Source organism: Phocoena phocoena, chromosome 1 (assembly GCF_963924675.1).
Source record: "Phocoena phocoena chromosome 1, mPhoPho1.1, whole genome shotgun sequence".
Classification (NCBI taxonomy): Eukaryota; Metazoa; Chordata; class Mammalia; order Artiodactyla; family Phocoenidae; genus Phocoena; species Phocoena phocoena.
The window spans coordinates 68,473,772-68,490,053 of record NC_089219.1 but is presented as its reverse complement, the minus strand read 5'-3'; the positions used below and the strand labels follow the sequence as shown (position 1 = coordinate 68,490,053).

The 16,282-nt window shown below is 39.2% G+C and overlaps 1 protein-coding gene across 1 annotated transcript in view; it reads right to left on the bottom strand.

Moving 5' to 3' along the window:
- Positions 1 to 561: 561 nt before the first annotated feature.
- GIPC2 (GIPC PDZ domain containing family member 2) overlaps positions 562 to 16,282 on the bottom strand; it is an 87,269-nt gene continuing 71,548 nt past the window's right edge. Inside the window, exon 6 of the mRNA XM_065890472.1 lies at positions 562 to 701. Within this exon, the coding sequence (XP_065746544.1) occupies positions 562 to 701 (140 nt within the window). The remainder of the gene's footprint in view (positions 702 to 16,282) is intronic.

Here is a 16,282-nt window from a genome sequence, read left to right as displayed (position 1 = left end):
CCTTGTTTTACAAAGAGAGTAAGTAAGCCATAGACATCAACAGGCTATAGGAATCTTCCTCTCCTTATTCAGTGGATTTAAAAAAAAAATGTTTCTAGACCTCTAGTAGGCATAATTCGTATTTCATGTCCTGAACATATCCTGTTCAAGCTAGTATAACAAAATGAAGACGCTATGAGGCAAATTATACTCCAATCCTCATTTTCACTGCATTAAGATTTTGCAAAAGAACTACAAAGCAATTTCAATCAACTACTTATACATGGAAAACAAAACACGGCTGTCAATGGGGACCAAAATAACCTATCTAGAAATACTCTCTAAAACTAACTTTAAAAAGCTTTTAAATGAGTATTAAAATTGATCACGTTTTAGGTAATTTATCTTAAGTATACTACATATGCAACTGCATTAAAAAGTGCCCAGAAATCAAAACTATATTTCAAAAGAATGTATTCATACACATAAAACAAGCCAGAGTCCATAACAGTGTCTAAAAGCAGATCTTAACTTTTTTTTTTTTTATTCCTCCAGAGACGATGATTCACATCATAATCATCCTCATTTGGCATCACCAATGACTCCCCAAACATCAAAGACAAACTCATCTGGGAACGCAAAGTCTCCAAGGGTTTCATCAAGTGCCACAGCAAATTCATCCGGATTACCTTTGTCCTTTCCAGCTTCAAACATTGTAGTAGCTATCAAAAATAATTTTTAAAGATTAATTAGCATCAGAAGACTGAGAAAAATGACACCAAGGCAAAATACTTTCTAAAAGTAACATGCATAAGTCTATTCCCATAGATATTGTAGAAGGAGATGCATGTCCAAAATCCATGGGCAATAAGGTTCATAGGCAGTATTATTCAAAACAGCCCCAACCCAGGAAGACCCCAGGTATCTATCAGTAGGAAACTAAATAAACATAGTATAATCATACAATGAACTTATACACAGCAATGAAAGTGAACAAACCACAGCTAATATACCAGAACATTCTCAAATCTCCCAAATGTGACATTAAGCAAAAGAAGCCAGACACAAAGGAATCATACTATATTATTCCATTTACATAAAGATAAAAAAAACTGGCAAAACAAATTTATGGCTAAGTTGGGAAAATGGTTACTTCTGGAGAGGAGGGAACAGGCAATAATTGGGAGAAAGCATAAAGAGGGCTTTTGAGTACTGGCAGAGTTTTATTTCTTGACATGAGTGGCGGTTAAATAAGTGTTCATACTGTGAGAATTTTGTGTTGTATACTTATAACTTGTTCATTTTTCTGTATGCATGTGTATTTAGCATTAAAGAGCTTAAATAATAAAAGTCATTCATTCATTCAAAAAAACTTTTAATAAAAGGAACATGCATAGATACATACTCTAGTACAAATTAAAATAAGTTACTCTCTATCATTACACATCAAGGTAGCAAAGATGTTTTAAACATTCTGTCTTCGGCACCCGGGTTTGCATCTTCTACCCCTGTCTTCTTCTCCGTCTTGGAGCTCATCAGGTGGAGCCTCTGGTGTCTCTATGGGTGGAGCAAGGGCTCCTGTGGCTAAGCCTGACGGGAGACCCAGAGTACATCCGCTCCCCACCCCCCTTAGTCACTAGCTTTCTCCGTCCCCTCTTCCACTCCCCACCCCCAACTATAAAAAAGACAAAGGATAACAGTTTGCAACGGGGCAATCAAGCTAGGGAGAAGGGGAGGAAATCTGTCTCTTCGTGGAATCAAGGAAACTTTTTTTGAGCCCCTTTCCAGTTTGGGATAGAAAGCAAAGATGGTGCCCTTGTTCTGTTTTTCTAATAAGTTGCCTGGATCCCATATTTTATGTCTGGGGAACCAGCATCTTCAGGAGTACACATTCCCCTGGGACTTGTCCCTCCTGGCTGGGAGCCCATGAGGCTCAGCTGGTTTTTTTCTCAGCCCCCTATAAGCACTAGCTACCAGGAAGAGACAGTGTGGATGTGATTTGGGACTTGGGTGAAAAAAACCCAGGTAAAAGGGAAACACCAAAGCCCAGCCTCTTTTTCCCTCCCAAGTTAAGGTTAAACAAATCAAAGGTTGTATGATTTCTCTGAATGAGCCAAGAGGTCTGGTCTTTCCAGCTAAAATCCACTAGGGCTCTGGAGAGCATTTAAGAACTGTTCCTCACCTCGAACAGCTCAGTACTAACACAGGCAGGCTAGGGGGAAGGCAGGAGATGTGGCCAATAGAAGGGCACCACAATCAAAGCAGAAGTGGATGGGGTGACCTGGGACAGGGGTCAAAGCCCTAGTTAAGGTGAGGAGGGCTTCCACATAGCTGGACAGGTTGGTGTAGGGTGGAGAATCCAGGTGTGGTAAGGAGGGCATGGGGGTGGGGGAGAAGAGGACAGCAGGCACACCGATGAGAGATTGGTTACATACAAGGGCATGCATCACATACATGTATATACACCAAATAATGGGAACCACGTTTTGTCACTGTCAGAGAAAGACAAATAGGAAAAGGGAGAAAACTAGAATGATTGCTGCTAAGTTAGAATTGTAGAGATCAGTGAAATATTATTTTTTCAAAAGAGAGATTAAAAACTATAGAGGTAAAGACATGAACACAGGGCTTCCATGGTGGCACAGTGGTTAAAAATCCACCTGCCAATGCAGGGGACACAGGTTCAAGCCCTGGTCCAGGAAGATCCCACATGCTGCAGAGCAACTGAGCCCGTGCACCACAACTACTAAGCCTGCGTACTGAGCTGCAACTACTGAAGCCCACGAGCCTAGAGCCCGTGCTCCACAACAAGAGAAGCCACCACAATGAGAAGCCCGCACACCACAATGAGGAGTAGCCCCCACTCGTCACAACTAGAGAAAGCCCGCATGCAGCAACGAAGACCCAACGCAGCCAAAAATAAATAATAAAATAAAATAAAAAGACATGAATATACACATTCCTCAATCCACTGTGGGGACCTGGGAGCAGTGACACCCCAATAGCAATGAGCACACAAAACACCCAGATCTTGTTTCCCAAATATCATTTTCCACTAAAAAGAATCAGAGTTCCTCAGAGAAATGGCTGATTCCAGGGCTGGAGCAGGAAAAGTACAATATGAACTAAGAATAACTTCTGCCAGAAAGTAAGAAAGTCTCAAAAAAAAAAAAGGTAGGAACATGTGAAAAGACATAGAAGTCAGAGTGGAATAATGCCCACTGACCAAAATGAGGGACAATTTGAGCATCAGAATAAGTAGTGATGGTCATAGATTATAATCCTATTGAACAAAACAGCAAACCATGAATCCATAATGAAATGATTGGTTGACTGACAGATGGATGAAAGGTTGGTTGGTTGATTCATGAGGAACAGGATATTCACATAGTTTCAAAATATCTCCTCACCAAATACTTATTATGAAGAGAATAACTTGACAGTGGAGAAGCTTAGTAAATATCACATAACAAGTCATCAACATAAACAATATCATAAACAGAACAAATCAAAATCCCGTGCCTCCAGATAAGATGTAATGAAAACAACACAGCACCACATTTGTGATATCTCTGCCAGAGGTGTAACCTGAATGTTATTATGGAAAAATAATCCAAAAATGAGGAACATTCTGCAAAATAACTGGTTTGTACCCTCCAAAAGTGTCAAGGTCATGAAAATCAGGAGTGGAAAACGCTCCAAATTGAGACAAGTAAAAGTAACACATGATTTTGAACATGCTCTTTTGCTGTAATGGATATTAAGGCACTTGGTGAAACAAAAACAGGATATGATTAGATGTTAGTAATGTATCAATGTTGATTTCATGATTTGGACGGTTATATTAGGGTTACACAAGAGAATACCTTTGTTTAATACATCTTGTTACACAAGAGAATACCTTTGTTTATAGGGAATACGCACTAAAGTATTTGGGGGCAATTGTATATCATTAATTTATTCTCAAATGGTTCAAGAGAAAAAAATTTTGTACTGTATAACTTTTCTCTAAGTTAGAGATTGCCTAAAAAAAATATTTTACGCAGTAAAAAGTGAGGAAAATTGAATCTCTTCATTAACATCTCCCTGTCTCTCACGTTGCCCCAGGCTTCAGCCATGACCCAAAAGCTCCTCGATTTACCATTAACCTAGAAGCAAACACTTCAAAAGCGAGGAAGGTCCAGCTGCAGCTGGACCTTCTTCTCCAGCCCAAGGGCCAGCCAAGTTTACTAAAACATTTATATGTATACATATATATATATATTTTTTTTTTTAATGATATGCTAAGGCTGGCCAGGATATAGTGAAGCAAACACTCAAATATACTGGTGTGGACTTTGTAAATTTGGCTTTTGAAAAACAATTTGGCAACAAGTACCAATCTTTAAAAATGTTCACATCCTTTGATCTACTAATATTTCCACTTCTGTGAATCTATACATTTTTTTCTCCCAGCTTTATTAAGATAAAATTGATATACATCACTGCATAGATTTAAGGTACACAGCATAATGATTTGACTTATATATATCATGAAATGATTACCACAATAAGTTTAGTGAACAACCAGCATCTCACATAGACACCAAAATTTTTTTTTCCTTGTAATGAGCTCTTCGAATTGACTCTCTTAACTTTCATATACACCATACAGCAGTGTTAGCTAGAGTCATCATGTGTACATTACATCCCTAGTACGTATTTATCTTATAACTGAAAGTTTGTATCTTTTGACCACCCTAATCCAATTCCCCTCCCTCTCACCCCCTACTTCTGGTAACCACAAATCTGATCTTTTTCTATGAGTTTGGTTTTTTGGTGTTCTGTTCTTAGATTCTACATATAAGTGAGATCATGCCGTATTTGTCTTTCTCAGACTTATTTCACTTAGCATAATGCCCTCAAGTCTCATCCATGTTGTCACAAATGGCAGGATTTCCTTTTTATGGCTGAATAATATTCTATTGTATATATATCTCAACTTCTGTATTCATTCATCTGCCAGTAGATACTTAGGTTATTTCCTAAGTCTATTTTCTTAGGCTATTGCGAATATGCTGCTATGGACACAGGGGTGCAGATATCTCTTCAACATAGTGTCTTCTTTCCTTCACACAAAAGAATCTACACTTTTTTTTTTTAATCTTAAAAACAGAAAAGAATTTAGGAGAACATTTTTATTTTAAAAAAACCTAAGATGCAGGATCATGTTTTTTATTTAATAAGATACAGGATCATTAAGTCACCTCTAGTATGATGAAATATATTAGATGAAATATTTGATGAAATATTTTGAAGTAATTTTAAACAATGTTTATAACTTTGTAATAACTTGAGAAAATCTTTTTAATATTTACTGAAAAAGCAGTACATAAATTTTATATTACAATCACACTATGTTTTTTACAAAAATCTCTACATAGGATGGGTAAAGGGAGAAGTGTATGTTAAAGCAATTATAATCAAATATTAACGGTAGAATCTAGGTGACAGGTATGAAGTACTAAAAAGTCTTTCAACCGTACTGTATGTTTGAAAATGACTGTAATAAAATATTAGGGAGAGAAACTTCTACACAGACAACGAAAGAAAAAAAAAATTTTTTTTTTAAGAAGATGTTGGGAGTAGGAGTTTATTAAATTATTTATTTATTTTTGTTGTGTTGGGTCTTCATTTCTGTGTGATGGCTTTCTCTAGTTGTGGCAAGCGGGGGCCACTCTTCATTGCGGTGCACGGGCCTCTCACTCTCGCGGCCTCTCTTGTTGTGGAGCACAGGCTCCAGACGCGCAGGCTCAGTAGTTGTGGCTCACAGGCCTAGTTGCTCCGAGGCATGTGGGATCCTCCCAGACCAGGGCTCGAACCCGTGTCCCCTGCATTAGCAGGCAGATTCTCAACCACTGCGCCACCAGGGAAGCCCGAAAGAAAATTTTAAATACAGTAGATACATTTAAATTGGAGAGAAAGTTTTTGTTTTGGTTTTTTTAGCTAGGGCCTGTTCAATGCAATAAAACTATGGCTGACTTAACAAACTCTGTGCCCTCGTGGGTACCAGCTATATTTTGGAAATTATTTCCTAAGCCACTGAGAAACACTCTAATGTCTATAAGTAATGCTTCTCTTTCAACAGCCATAGTACCATAGTCAAGAAAGGAGGAAAGCGGCCCTCAAAGCGCATTTCCACACAGTGAGATAAGAAACCAAGTGTTCAGGAAATGGGACTCTACTGATGTTCTGTGTCCCTCCTCTCCTGAGGTGGTCTTGCCTTGGAGGTCTTAGCCACACGCCCAGCTTAACCATGGCTTGCTGCAGAGAAGTCCCAAACCTTCACTTCCATCCCTGACTTCTCTCACGAGTTCCAAATACCCCTTTCTGAATAAGGGGTGCACAAGTCTCCTAGCTTGTATTCTGTTAGCATCTCAACCAGCATGTCCAGAAACCAAACATCATGTCCCCTTCCGAAAAAACCGCTACTCCTCTTCCCGTTGCCACCACTGTCATTAGTAGTGCAATCATTGTCCGTTACTTTCTCTTCTTGCCTGTGTACCAAACACTGCCTCCCCTTGATTCTACCCCTGCAACCTCTCCAGCCTTCATTTCACTCGCACTGCCACCATGCTATTTCCTTAATCTCCAAGTCTAGTCAGCGAACCATCTCCCATAGGTACATTAGATTTCTCTTCCTAAAGCACAGCTCTGATCCTATTAGGTAATAAGACAAAAGGACCAGGAAGCTCCTTTCCACCTCTCAGACTGTCTGTGTCACTCGCATATATGAAAATATTCCTTTGATCTCCAACGCATATCTTAAAAACTCTAAACCCTGTCTGTCATTCTGATCCGAAATACCCCTGGTTCCCACGTGGGAACCCAGTACTCCTGCACTAACGCTGTACCCTTAGAAATCTGACAACTCAAAAAGCTGTCTTTCCTCCTTGCTACCTTTGCCCAGGATAGCCTGCTCCTAATCACCAGCTCCACCATCAAAATCCTTTCTCGGGCTTCCCTGATGGCGCAGTGGTTGAGAGTCCGCCTGCCGATGCAGGGGACACGGGTTCGTGCCCCGGTCTGGGAAGATCCCACAAGCCGCGGAGCAGCTAGGCCCGTGAGCCATGGCCGCTGAGCCTGCGCGTCCAGAGCCTGTGCTCCACAACGGGAGAGGCCACAACAGTGAGAGGCCCACGTACCATAAAAAAAAAAAAAATCCTTTCTCTCCTTCAAGTCTCCTTCCTCCATGAAATCCTGTGTCCCCAACTGGAAGTGACATCTGCATTCCCTAAAGCCTTCTACCAGTGCTCTTCATACTTGAGTATGTGAACATATTGGCTGAGATCTCGGCAAAGTGCAGATTCTGGTCCAGTAGCTCTGCAGCAAAGCCTGAGATTCTGCATTTCCAACAACCCCCAGGTAATGTCAGTCCCCAGATCACACTCTGAGGCATAAGGCCTTATGGTGCACATTTAACATTATTCTGTGTTGTCATTATTTTCATCTACATATTGCCTCTATCAGAGAATAAACTCCCAACAGATCTTGAATAGCTTACTTAGTCTTTTATGCCCAGGGAAAACTAGTTCAGTGTCTTATGTACAGTAAATGCTGGTAGCTGGGTAGGTCCAGAAAGAGTCCTTGGAATTACACTTAAATAATTTTTGTACCTGCACAGTTAGCATGCGCTCAAGAAAATGAAGCCCAGAACTCTGATCCTGTAGCCAGGATGTGAAAGAAGAGCAGCCAAAACTTTTGCAAAAGTAGGACTCAAGTTCAGAATTTTGCTTAGACTACAATTCTAAATAGTTCTCATAGGGCCTACAGACAGCATTTACTGAGACAGTTACCTAAAGATCATACCGACATGAGGGTGATATACAATCTCTTTGAGGAAGAAATAAGATGCACACAAATAAAAGATATAAGAAAATCTACAGACCATTCAGAAGCAGAAATTAACAGTGCCGGTGACTGATGCTCTTAAATGCTGGAGGAAACGATGACCAGGATCAGATGTTCACTAATGGACACTGAATCAAACAACCTCCCTCCCTCCCTCCCTCCCTCCCTCCCCCCCTCCCCCCCTCTCTCCCTCTCTCCCTCTCTCCCTCTCTCTCTCTCTCACACACACACACACACACACACACACACACACACACACACACATTGGCTGAAAGAAACAACTTGGTGCATGTTTTTTGGCACCTCAGGAAGTCAGCAGTACTGGCTAGCGCCCTGAGCCCAGGAACAACATATCCTGGACCTGGCTGACTCTGACTCGCAATCTCTGGTTTGGGTTCCTTAGTCACAAAATGAGAAAAATGATGGCTTAAGATGCCCCAGACAGTAACCTTACAGTCCAAACTATATAACCTCACTCATGCTGGCACAACAGAGAAGAAAACCTCCCATACACTAAACACAGCCCCAGAACTGCTCAGACCTCCTATATGTTTCTACCTCTACTACACCACTACCATTATTACTGGCAATAATTGTTAGTAATCATTGCTAAGAATGATAATAGCTACACCTATTATTTATGATGTGATAGAAACTTTATATATATTTAATTTAATGCCTTGCCAACCCAGTAAGGTTGTTTTTTATCATACCCTTTTACAAACATACAGAAATTATGATTCAAAGTTAAATAATTTGCCCAAGGGCTAAAGCTTCAAAAATGATATTAGGACTCCATACTCCCTGTGAATTCACTATTTTTGTGCCTCTTAACAGACATTCGGTCAATAAACATTTACCAAGGATTTACTCTGGGAGAGGCACTGTGGTAGGAGCTGAGATTAAAAACTGAGTAAGTTATCACCCTTCAAGGAAACACGGGTCTTGTAGAAGCAACAAAAGTACCAATTAGGCAGCTTCATAGTTATGCTGGAAATACTGTATGTAATACAGTGCTCCAGAGATCTTTCCAAAATCCATAATTCGCTTATATATTTTAAAAGAAATTACGAATGGAGCATGCTCTGAACATGTTATGAATTGCTAACTCATAAAGTATAAACATAGATTTTAAATATTTTTTACAGGAGAAATAAATGGTATTATTGTATCTGTTTTGGTAAAAGATTGAATCTCTGATTTAAGACAAAAGCAAAAGAGGGCTTCCCTGGTGGCTCAGTGGTTAAGAATCCACCTGCCAATGCAGGGGACACGGGTTCAAGCCCTGGTCCAGGAAGATCCCACATGCCACAGAGCAACTAAACCCGTGCGCCACAACTACTGAGCCTGCGCTCTAGAGCCCACGAGCCACAACTACTGAGCCCACGTGCCACAGCTACTGAAACCTGCGCGCTCAGAGCCCGTGCTCCGCAACAAGAGAAGCCACGGCAATGAGAAGCCTGCGGACCGCAAGGAAGAGTAGCCCCTGCTCACCGCAACTAGAGAAAGCCTGTGCGCAGCAACAAAGACCCAACGCAGCCAAAAATAAGTAAATAAATAAATTTATGAAAAAAAAGAGAAAAGCAAAAGAAACTTTAGCAAAATGAAATAGTTTTTAAAAAGTTTTATTACATTAACATAGTGACAGCTACTAAAATGCTTTTAATATGTTAACTATAATAGATCTGCAGTATGCCGCAATAATATTCAGCACCTGAATACAACCTGGCAAAAAATATTCCACTAAAATGTAGAATTTACACCACATATAGCAGCTAAGTGCTGACATCTAGTGGCCATACTGAGAATATCTTTATATTATTACCACTACTAAACAACTTTCACATCATTATTAATGACAAACTTACATTGGTGATACAGGTCAATCTGTATTTTCCACTAAGTTTTTAAATACTTAAACATAACTTTTAGCTATAAGGTACTACTGAAGGTGAAAAATCTTGGTATCAAAGTCCCAGAATTAAATCTCAGTCCTTGTTAGCTGACTGGGCAAATTACCAAACATCTCTGAATCTGTTTGCTCTCTAATCTATAAAATGGCACATAGCAGGGTTTAGATAAAGGTTAGTGACCACCATTGTTAATTTAACCATTAAATCTGTAACTGTACCTCTTTCTACGTAAAGTCTTTAACACCTACTTTCCCTAAGACTTTTCATAAATGTCGACCCATTTCAAGCAACTCACACATTAGTCAAACATCAAAAAATACAGGCAATACAGAATGTTTAAGAAAAATCTATTGCCAAAATTTCATTGGCTTTATCTGAGAAGGATGACTTTCACTGTTTTGAATTCAGTGAAAAAAGAAATCATCCTAGGAAAAAATGTAATAACCTCTAAATAAAATTATCATATACATTTAAAAGACCTATAAAAGATTTTACAGGAAAACTCTACTGAGAAACTATCATTCAAATTTCCTTTCCACATATTTCTGGATCTCTTTTTTTTTTTAAGGATTTTTATTTCGACTTTTAAAATGATAAACTTCATTAGCAATAACATTAATTTTTTAACATCTTTATTGGAGTATAATTGCTTTACAATGTTGTGTTAGTTTCTGCTGTATAACAAAGTGAATCAGCTATATGTATATATATCCCCATATCCCCTCCCTCTTGCGTCTCCCTCCCTCCCACCCTCCCTATCCCACCCCTCTAGGTGGTCACAAAGCACCGAGCTGATCTCCCTGTGCTGTGTAGCTGCTTCCCACTAGCTATCAATTTTACATTTGGTAGTGTATATGTCAATGCTACTATCTCTCTTTGTCCCAGCTTACCATTCCCCCTCCCCATGCCCTCAGGTCCATTCTCTATGTCTGCGTCTTCATTACTGTCCTGCCCCTAGGTTCTTTAGAACCTTTTTCTTTTTTTTTTTTTTTTGCAGTACGCGGGCCTCTCACTGTTGTGGCCTCTCCCATTGCAGAGCACAGGCTCCAGACGCGCAGGCTCAGTGGCCATGGCTCATGGGTGCAGCCGCTCCACGGCATGTGGGAGCCTCCCGGACCGGGGCACGAACTCGTGTCCCCTGCATCAGCAGGCTGATTGTCAACCACTGCGCCACCAGGGAAGCCCCCCTTTTTCTTTTATTTTAGATTCCATATATATGTGTTAGCATATAGTATTTTCTCTTTCTGGCTTAACTTCACTCTGTATAACAGACTCTAGGTCCATCCACCTCACTACAAATAACTCAATTTCATTCCTCTTTATGGCCGAGTAATATTCCATTGTATATATGTGCCACATCTTCTTTATCCATTTATCTGTTGACGAACACTTAAGTTGCCTCCATGTACCACCTATTCTAAATAGTGCTGCAATGAACACTGTGGTACATGACTCTTTTTGAATTATGGTTTTCTCAGGGTATATGCCCAGTAGTGGGATTGCTGGGTCATATAGTAGTTATATTTTTAGTTTTTTAAGGAATCTCCATACCGTTCTCCATAGCGACTATATCAATTTACATTCCCACCAACAGTGCAAGAGGGTTCCCTTTTCTCCACACCCTCTCCAGCAGTTATTGTTTGTAGATTTTTTTCATGATGGCCATTCTGACTGGTGTGAGGTGATACCTCAATTGTAGTTTTGACTTGCATTTCTCTAATGATTAGTGATGTTGATCATCCTTTCTGTGTTTCTGGGCAATCTGTATATCTTCCTTGGAGAAATGTCTATTTAGGTCTTCTGCCCATTTTCGGATTGGTTTCTTTGTTTTTTTGATATTGAGCCGCATGTAATGCTTGTATATTTTGGAGATTAATCCTTTGTCAGTTGCTTCATTTGCAAGTATTTACTCCCATTCTGAGGGTTGTTTTTCATCTTGATTATGGTTTCCTTTGCTGTGCAAAAGCCTTTAAGTTTCATTAGGTCCCATTTGTTTATTTGTTTTTATTTCCATTTCTCTAGGAGGTGGGTCAAAAAGGATCTTGCTGTGACTTATGTCGTACAGCATTCTGCCTACGTTTTCCTAAGAGTTTTATAGTGTCTGGCCTTACATTTAGGTCTTTAATCCATTTTGAGTTTATATTTGTGTATGGTGTTAGGGAGGGTTCTAATCTCACTTTTTTTTTTTTTTTTTTTTTTGCGGTACACAGGCCTCTCACTGTTGCGGCCTCTCCCATTGCAGAGCACAGGCTCTGGACACGCAGGCTCTGGACGCACAGGCTCAGCGGCCATGGTTCACGGGCCCAGCCACTCCGCAGCATGTGGGATCTTCCCAGACCGGGGCACGAACCCGTATCCCCTGCGTTGGCAGGTGGACTCCCAGCCACTGCACCACCAGGGAAGCCCTAATCTCATTCTTTTACATGTACTTGTCCAGTTTTCCCAGCACCACTTAAGAGGCTGTCTTTTCTCCATTGTATATTCTTGCCTCCTTTATCAAAAATAAGGTGACCATATGTGGGTGGGTTTATCTCTGGGCTTTCTATCCTATTCCATTGATCTATATTTCTGTTTCTGTGCAAGTACCATACTGTCTTGATTACTGTAGCTTTGTAGTATAGTCTGAAGTCCAAAAGCCTGATTCTTCCAGCTCCATTTTTCTTTCTCAAGATTGCTTTGGCTATTTGGGGTCTTTTGTGTTTCCATACAAATTGTGAAATTTTTTGTTCTAATTCTGTGAAAAATGCCACTGGTCGTTTGATAGGGATTGCACTGAGTCTCTAGACTGCTTTGAGTAGTATAGTCATTTCCATAATGTTGATTCTTCCAATCCAAGAACACAGTATATCACTCCATCTGCTTGTATCATCTTTAATTTCTTTCATCAGTGTCTTATAGTTTTCTGCGTACTGTTCTTTTGTCTCCTTAGGTAGGTTTATTGCTAGGTATTTTACTCTTTTTGTTGCAATGGCAAATGGGAGTGTTTTCTTAATTTCTCTTTCAGATTTTTCATCATTAGTGTATAGGAATGCATGAGATTTCTGTGCATTAATTGTGTATCCTGCTACTTTACCAAATTCATTGATTAGCTCTAGTAGTTTTCTGGTAGCGTCTTTAGGATTCTCTATGTATAGTATCATGTCATCTTCAAACACTGACAGCTTTAATTCTTTTGCGATTTGAATTCCTTTTATTTCTTTTTCTTTTCGGATTGCTGTGGTTAAAACTTCCAAAACTATGTTGAATAATAGTGGTGAGAGTGGGCAAACTTGTCTTGTTCTTGATTTTAGAGGAAATGGTTTCAGGTTTTCACCACTGAGAACAATGTTGGCTGTGGGTTTCTCACATATGGTCTTTATTATGTTGAGGTAAGTTCCCTCTATGCCTACTTTCTGGAGGGATTTTATCATAAATGGCTGTTGAATTTTGTTGAAAGCTTTTTCTGCATTTATTGAGATGATAATAGGGTTTTTATCCTTCAGTTTTTTAATATGGTATATCACATTGATTGATTTGGGTATATTGAAGAATCCTTGCATTCCTGGGATACACCCCACTTGATCATGGTGTTATGATCCTTTTAATGTGCTGTTGGATTCTGTTTGCTAGTATTTTGTTGAGGATTTTTGCATCTATGTTCATCAGTGATATTGGCCTGTAGTTTTCTTTCTTTGTGACATATTTGTCTGGTTTTGGTAGCAGCGTGATGGTGGCCTCGTAGAATGAGTTTGGGAGTGTTCCTCCCCCTGCTATATTTTGGAAGAGTTTGAGAAAGATAGGTGTTAGCTCTTCTCTAAATATTTGAAAGAATTCGCCTGTGAAGCCATCTGGTCCTGGCCTTTTGTATGTTGGAAGATTTTTAATCACAGTTTCAATTTCAGTGCTTGTGATTGGCCTGTTTATGTTTTCTATTTCTTCCTGGTTCAGTCTCAGAAGGTTGTGCTTTTCTAAAAATTTGTCCATTTCTTCCAGGTTGCCCATTTTATTGGCATATAGTTGCTTGTAGTAATCCCTCATGATTCTTTGTATTTCAGCAGTGTCAGTTGTTACTTCTCCTTTTTTATTTCTAATTCTGTCGATTTGAGTCTTCTCCCTTTTTTTCTTGATGAGTCTGGCTAATGGTTTATCAATTTTGTTTATCTTCTCCAAGAACCAGCTTTTAGCTTTACTGATCTTTGATATTGTTTCCTTCATTTCTTTTTCATTTACTTCTGATCTGATCTTTATGATTTCTTTCCTTCTGCTAACTTTGGGGTATTTTTGTTCTTCTTTCTCTAATTGCTTTAGGTGTAAGGTTAGGTTGTTTATTTGAGATATTTCTTGAGGTAGGATTGTATTGCTATAAACTTCCCTTTTAGAACTGCTTTTGTTACATCCCATAGGTTTTGGGTCATTGTGTTTTCATTGTAACTTTTTCAGGTATTTTTTTAGTTCCTCTTTGATATCTTCAGTGACCTTTTGGTTATTTAGTAGCGTATTGTTAGCCTCCATGTGCTTGTATTTTTTTTACAGTTTTTTCCTGTAATTGATATCTAGTCTCATAGCATTGTGTTCAGAAAAGATACTTGATACGATTTCAATTTTCTTAAATTTATCAAGGATTGATTTGTGACCTAAGATATGATCTATCCTGGAGAATGTTCCATGAGTCCTTGAGAAGAAAGTGTATTCTGTTGTTTTTGGATGGAATGTCCTACAAATATCAATTAAGTCCATCTTCTTTAATGTGTCATTTAAAGCTTGTGTTTCCTTATTTATTTTCCTTTTGGATAATCTGTCCATTGGTGAAAGTGGGGTGTTAAAGTACCCTACTATGATTATGTTACTGTCAATTTCCAGTTTTATGGCTGTTAGCATTCGTCTTATGTATTCAGGTGCTCCTATGTTGGGTACATAAATATTTACAACTGTTATATCTTCTTCTTGGATTGATCCCTTGATCATTATGTAGTGTCCTTCTTTGTCTCTTGTAATAGTCTTTGTTTTAAAGTCTATTTTGTCTGATGTGAGAATTGCTACTCCAGCTTTCTTTGCATTTCCATTCGCATGGAGTATCTTTTTCCATCCCCTCACTTTCAGTCTGTATGTGTCCCTGGGTCTGAAGTGGATCTCTTACAGACAGCATATATACGGGTCTTGTTTTTGTATCCTTCAGCCAGTCTATAACTTTTGGCTGTAGCATTTAATCAATTCACATTTAAGGTAATTATCAATATGTATGTTCCTATTACCATTTTCTTAATTTTTTGTTATTGTAGGTCTTTTCCTTCTCTTGTGTTTCCTGCCTAGAGAAGACTCTTTAGCATTTGTTGTACAGCTGGTTTCTTGGTGCTGAATTCTCCTAGCTTTTGCTTCTCTGTAAAGGTTTTAATTTCTCCGTTGAATCTGAATGAGATCCTTGCTGGGTAGAGTAATCTTGGGTGTAGGTTTTTCCCTTTCATCACTTTAAATATGTCTTGCTACTTCCTTCTGGCTTGCAGAGTTTCTGCTGAAAGATCAACTGTTAACCTTATGGGAACTCCTTGTATGTTATTTGCTGCTTTTCCTTTGCTGCTTTTAATATTTTTCTTTGTATTTAATTTTTGATAGTTTGATTAATATGTGTCTTGGCGTGTTTCTCCTTGGATTTATTCTGTATGGGACTCTCTGAACTTCCTGGACTTGATTGACTATTTCCTTTCCCATGTTAGGGAAGTTTTCAACTATAATCTCTACAAATATTTTTTCAGATCCTTTCTTTTCCTCTTCTTCTTCTGGGACCCCTATAATTCGAATGTTGGTCCATTTAATGTTTTCCCACAAGTCTCTGAGACTGTCGTCAATTCTTTTCATTCTTTTTTCTTTATTCTGCTCTGCAGTAGTTATTTCCACTATTTTATCTTCCAGGTCGCTTATCCATTCTTCTGCCACAGTTATTCTGCTACTGATTCCTTCTAGTGAATTTTTAATTTCATTTATTGTGTCGTTCATCACTTTTTGCTTGCTCTTTAGTTCTTCTAAGTCCTTGTTAAACGTTTCTTGTATTTTCTCCATTCTATTTCCAAGATTTTGGATCATCTTTACTATCATTACTCTGAATTCTTTTTCAGGTAGACTGCCTATTTCCTCTTCATTTGTTTGGTTTGGTGGGTTTTTTACCTTGCTCCTTCATCTGCTGCATATTTCTTTGTCTTCTCATTTTGCTTAACTTACTGTGTTTGAGGTCTCCTTTTCACAGGCTACATGTTCGTAGTTCTCATTGTTTTTGGTGTCTGCCCCCGGTGGGTAAGGTTGGTTCAGTGGCTTGTGTAGGCTTCCTGATGGAGGCACTGGTGCCCATATTCTGGTGGGTGGGGCTGGATCTTGTCTTTCTTTTGGGCAGGGTTGCATCCAGTTTTGGGTGTCTTGACTTAGTATGATTTTAGGTAGCCTCTCTGCCAATGGGTGGGGTTGTGTTTCTGTCTTGCTAGTTGTTTGGCATGGGGCATCCAGCACTGGAGCTTGCTGGCCGTTGGTGGAAT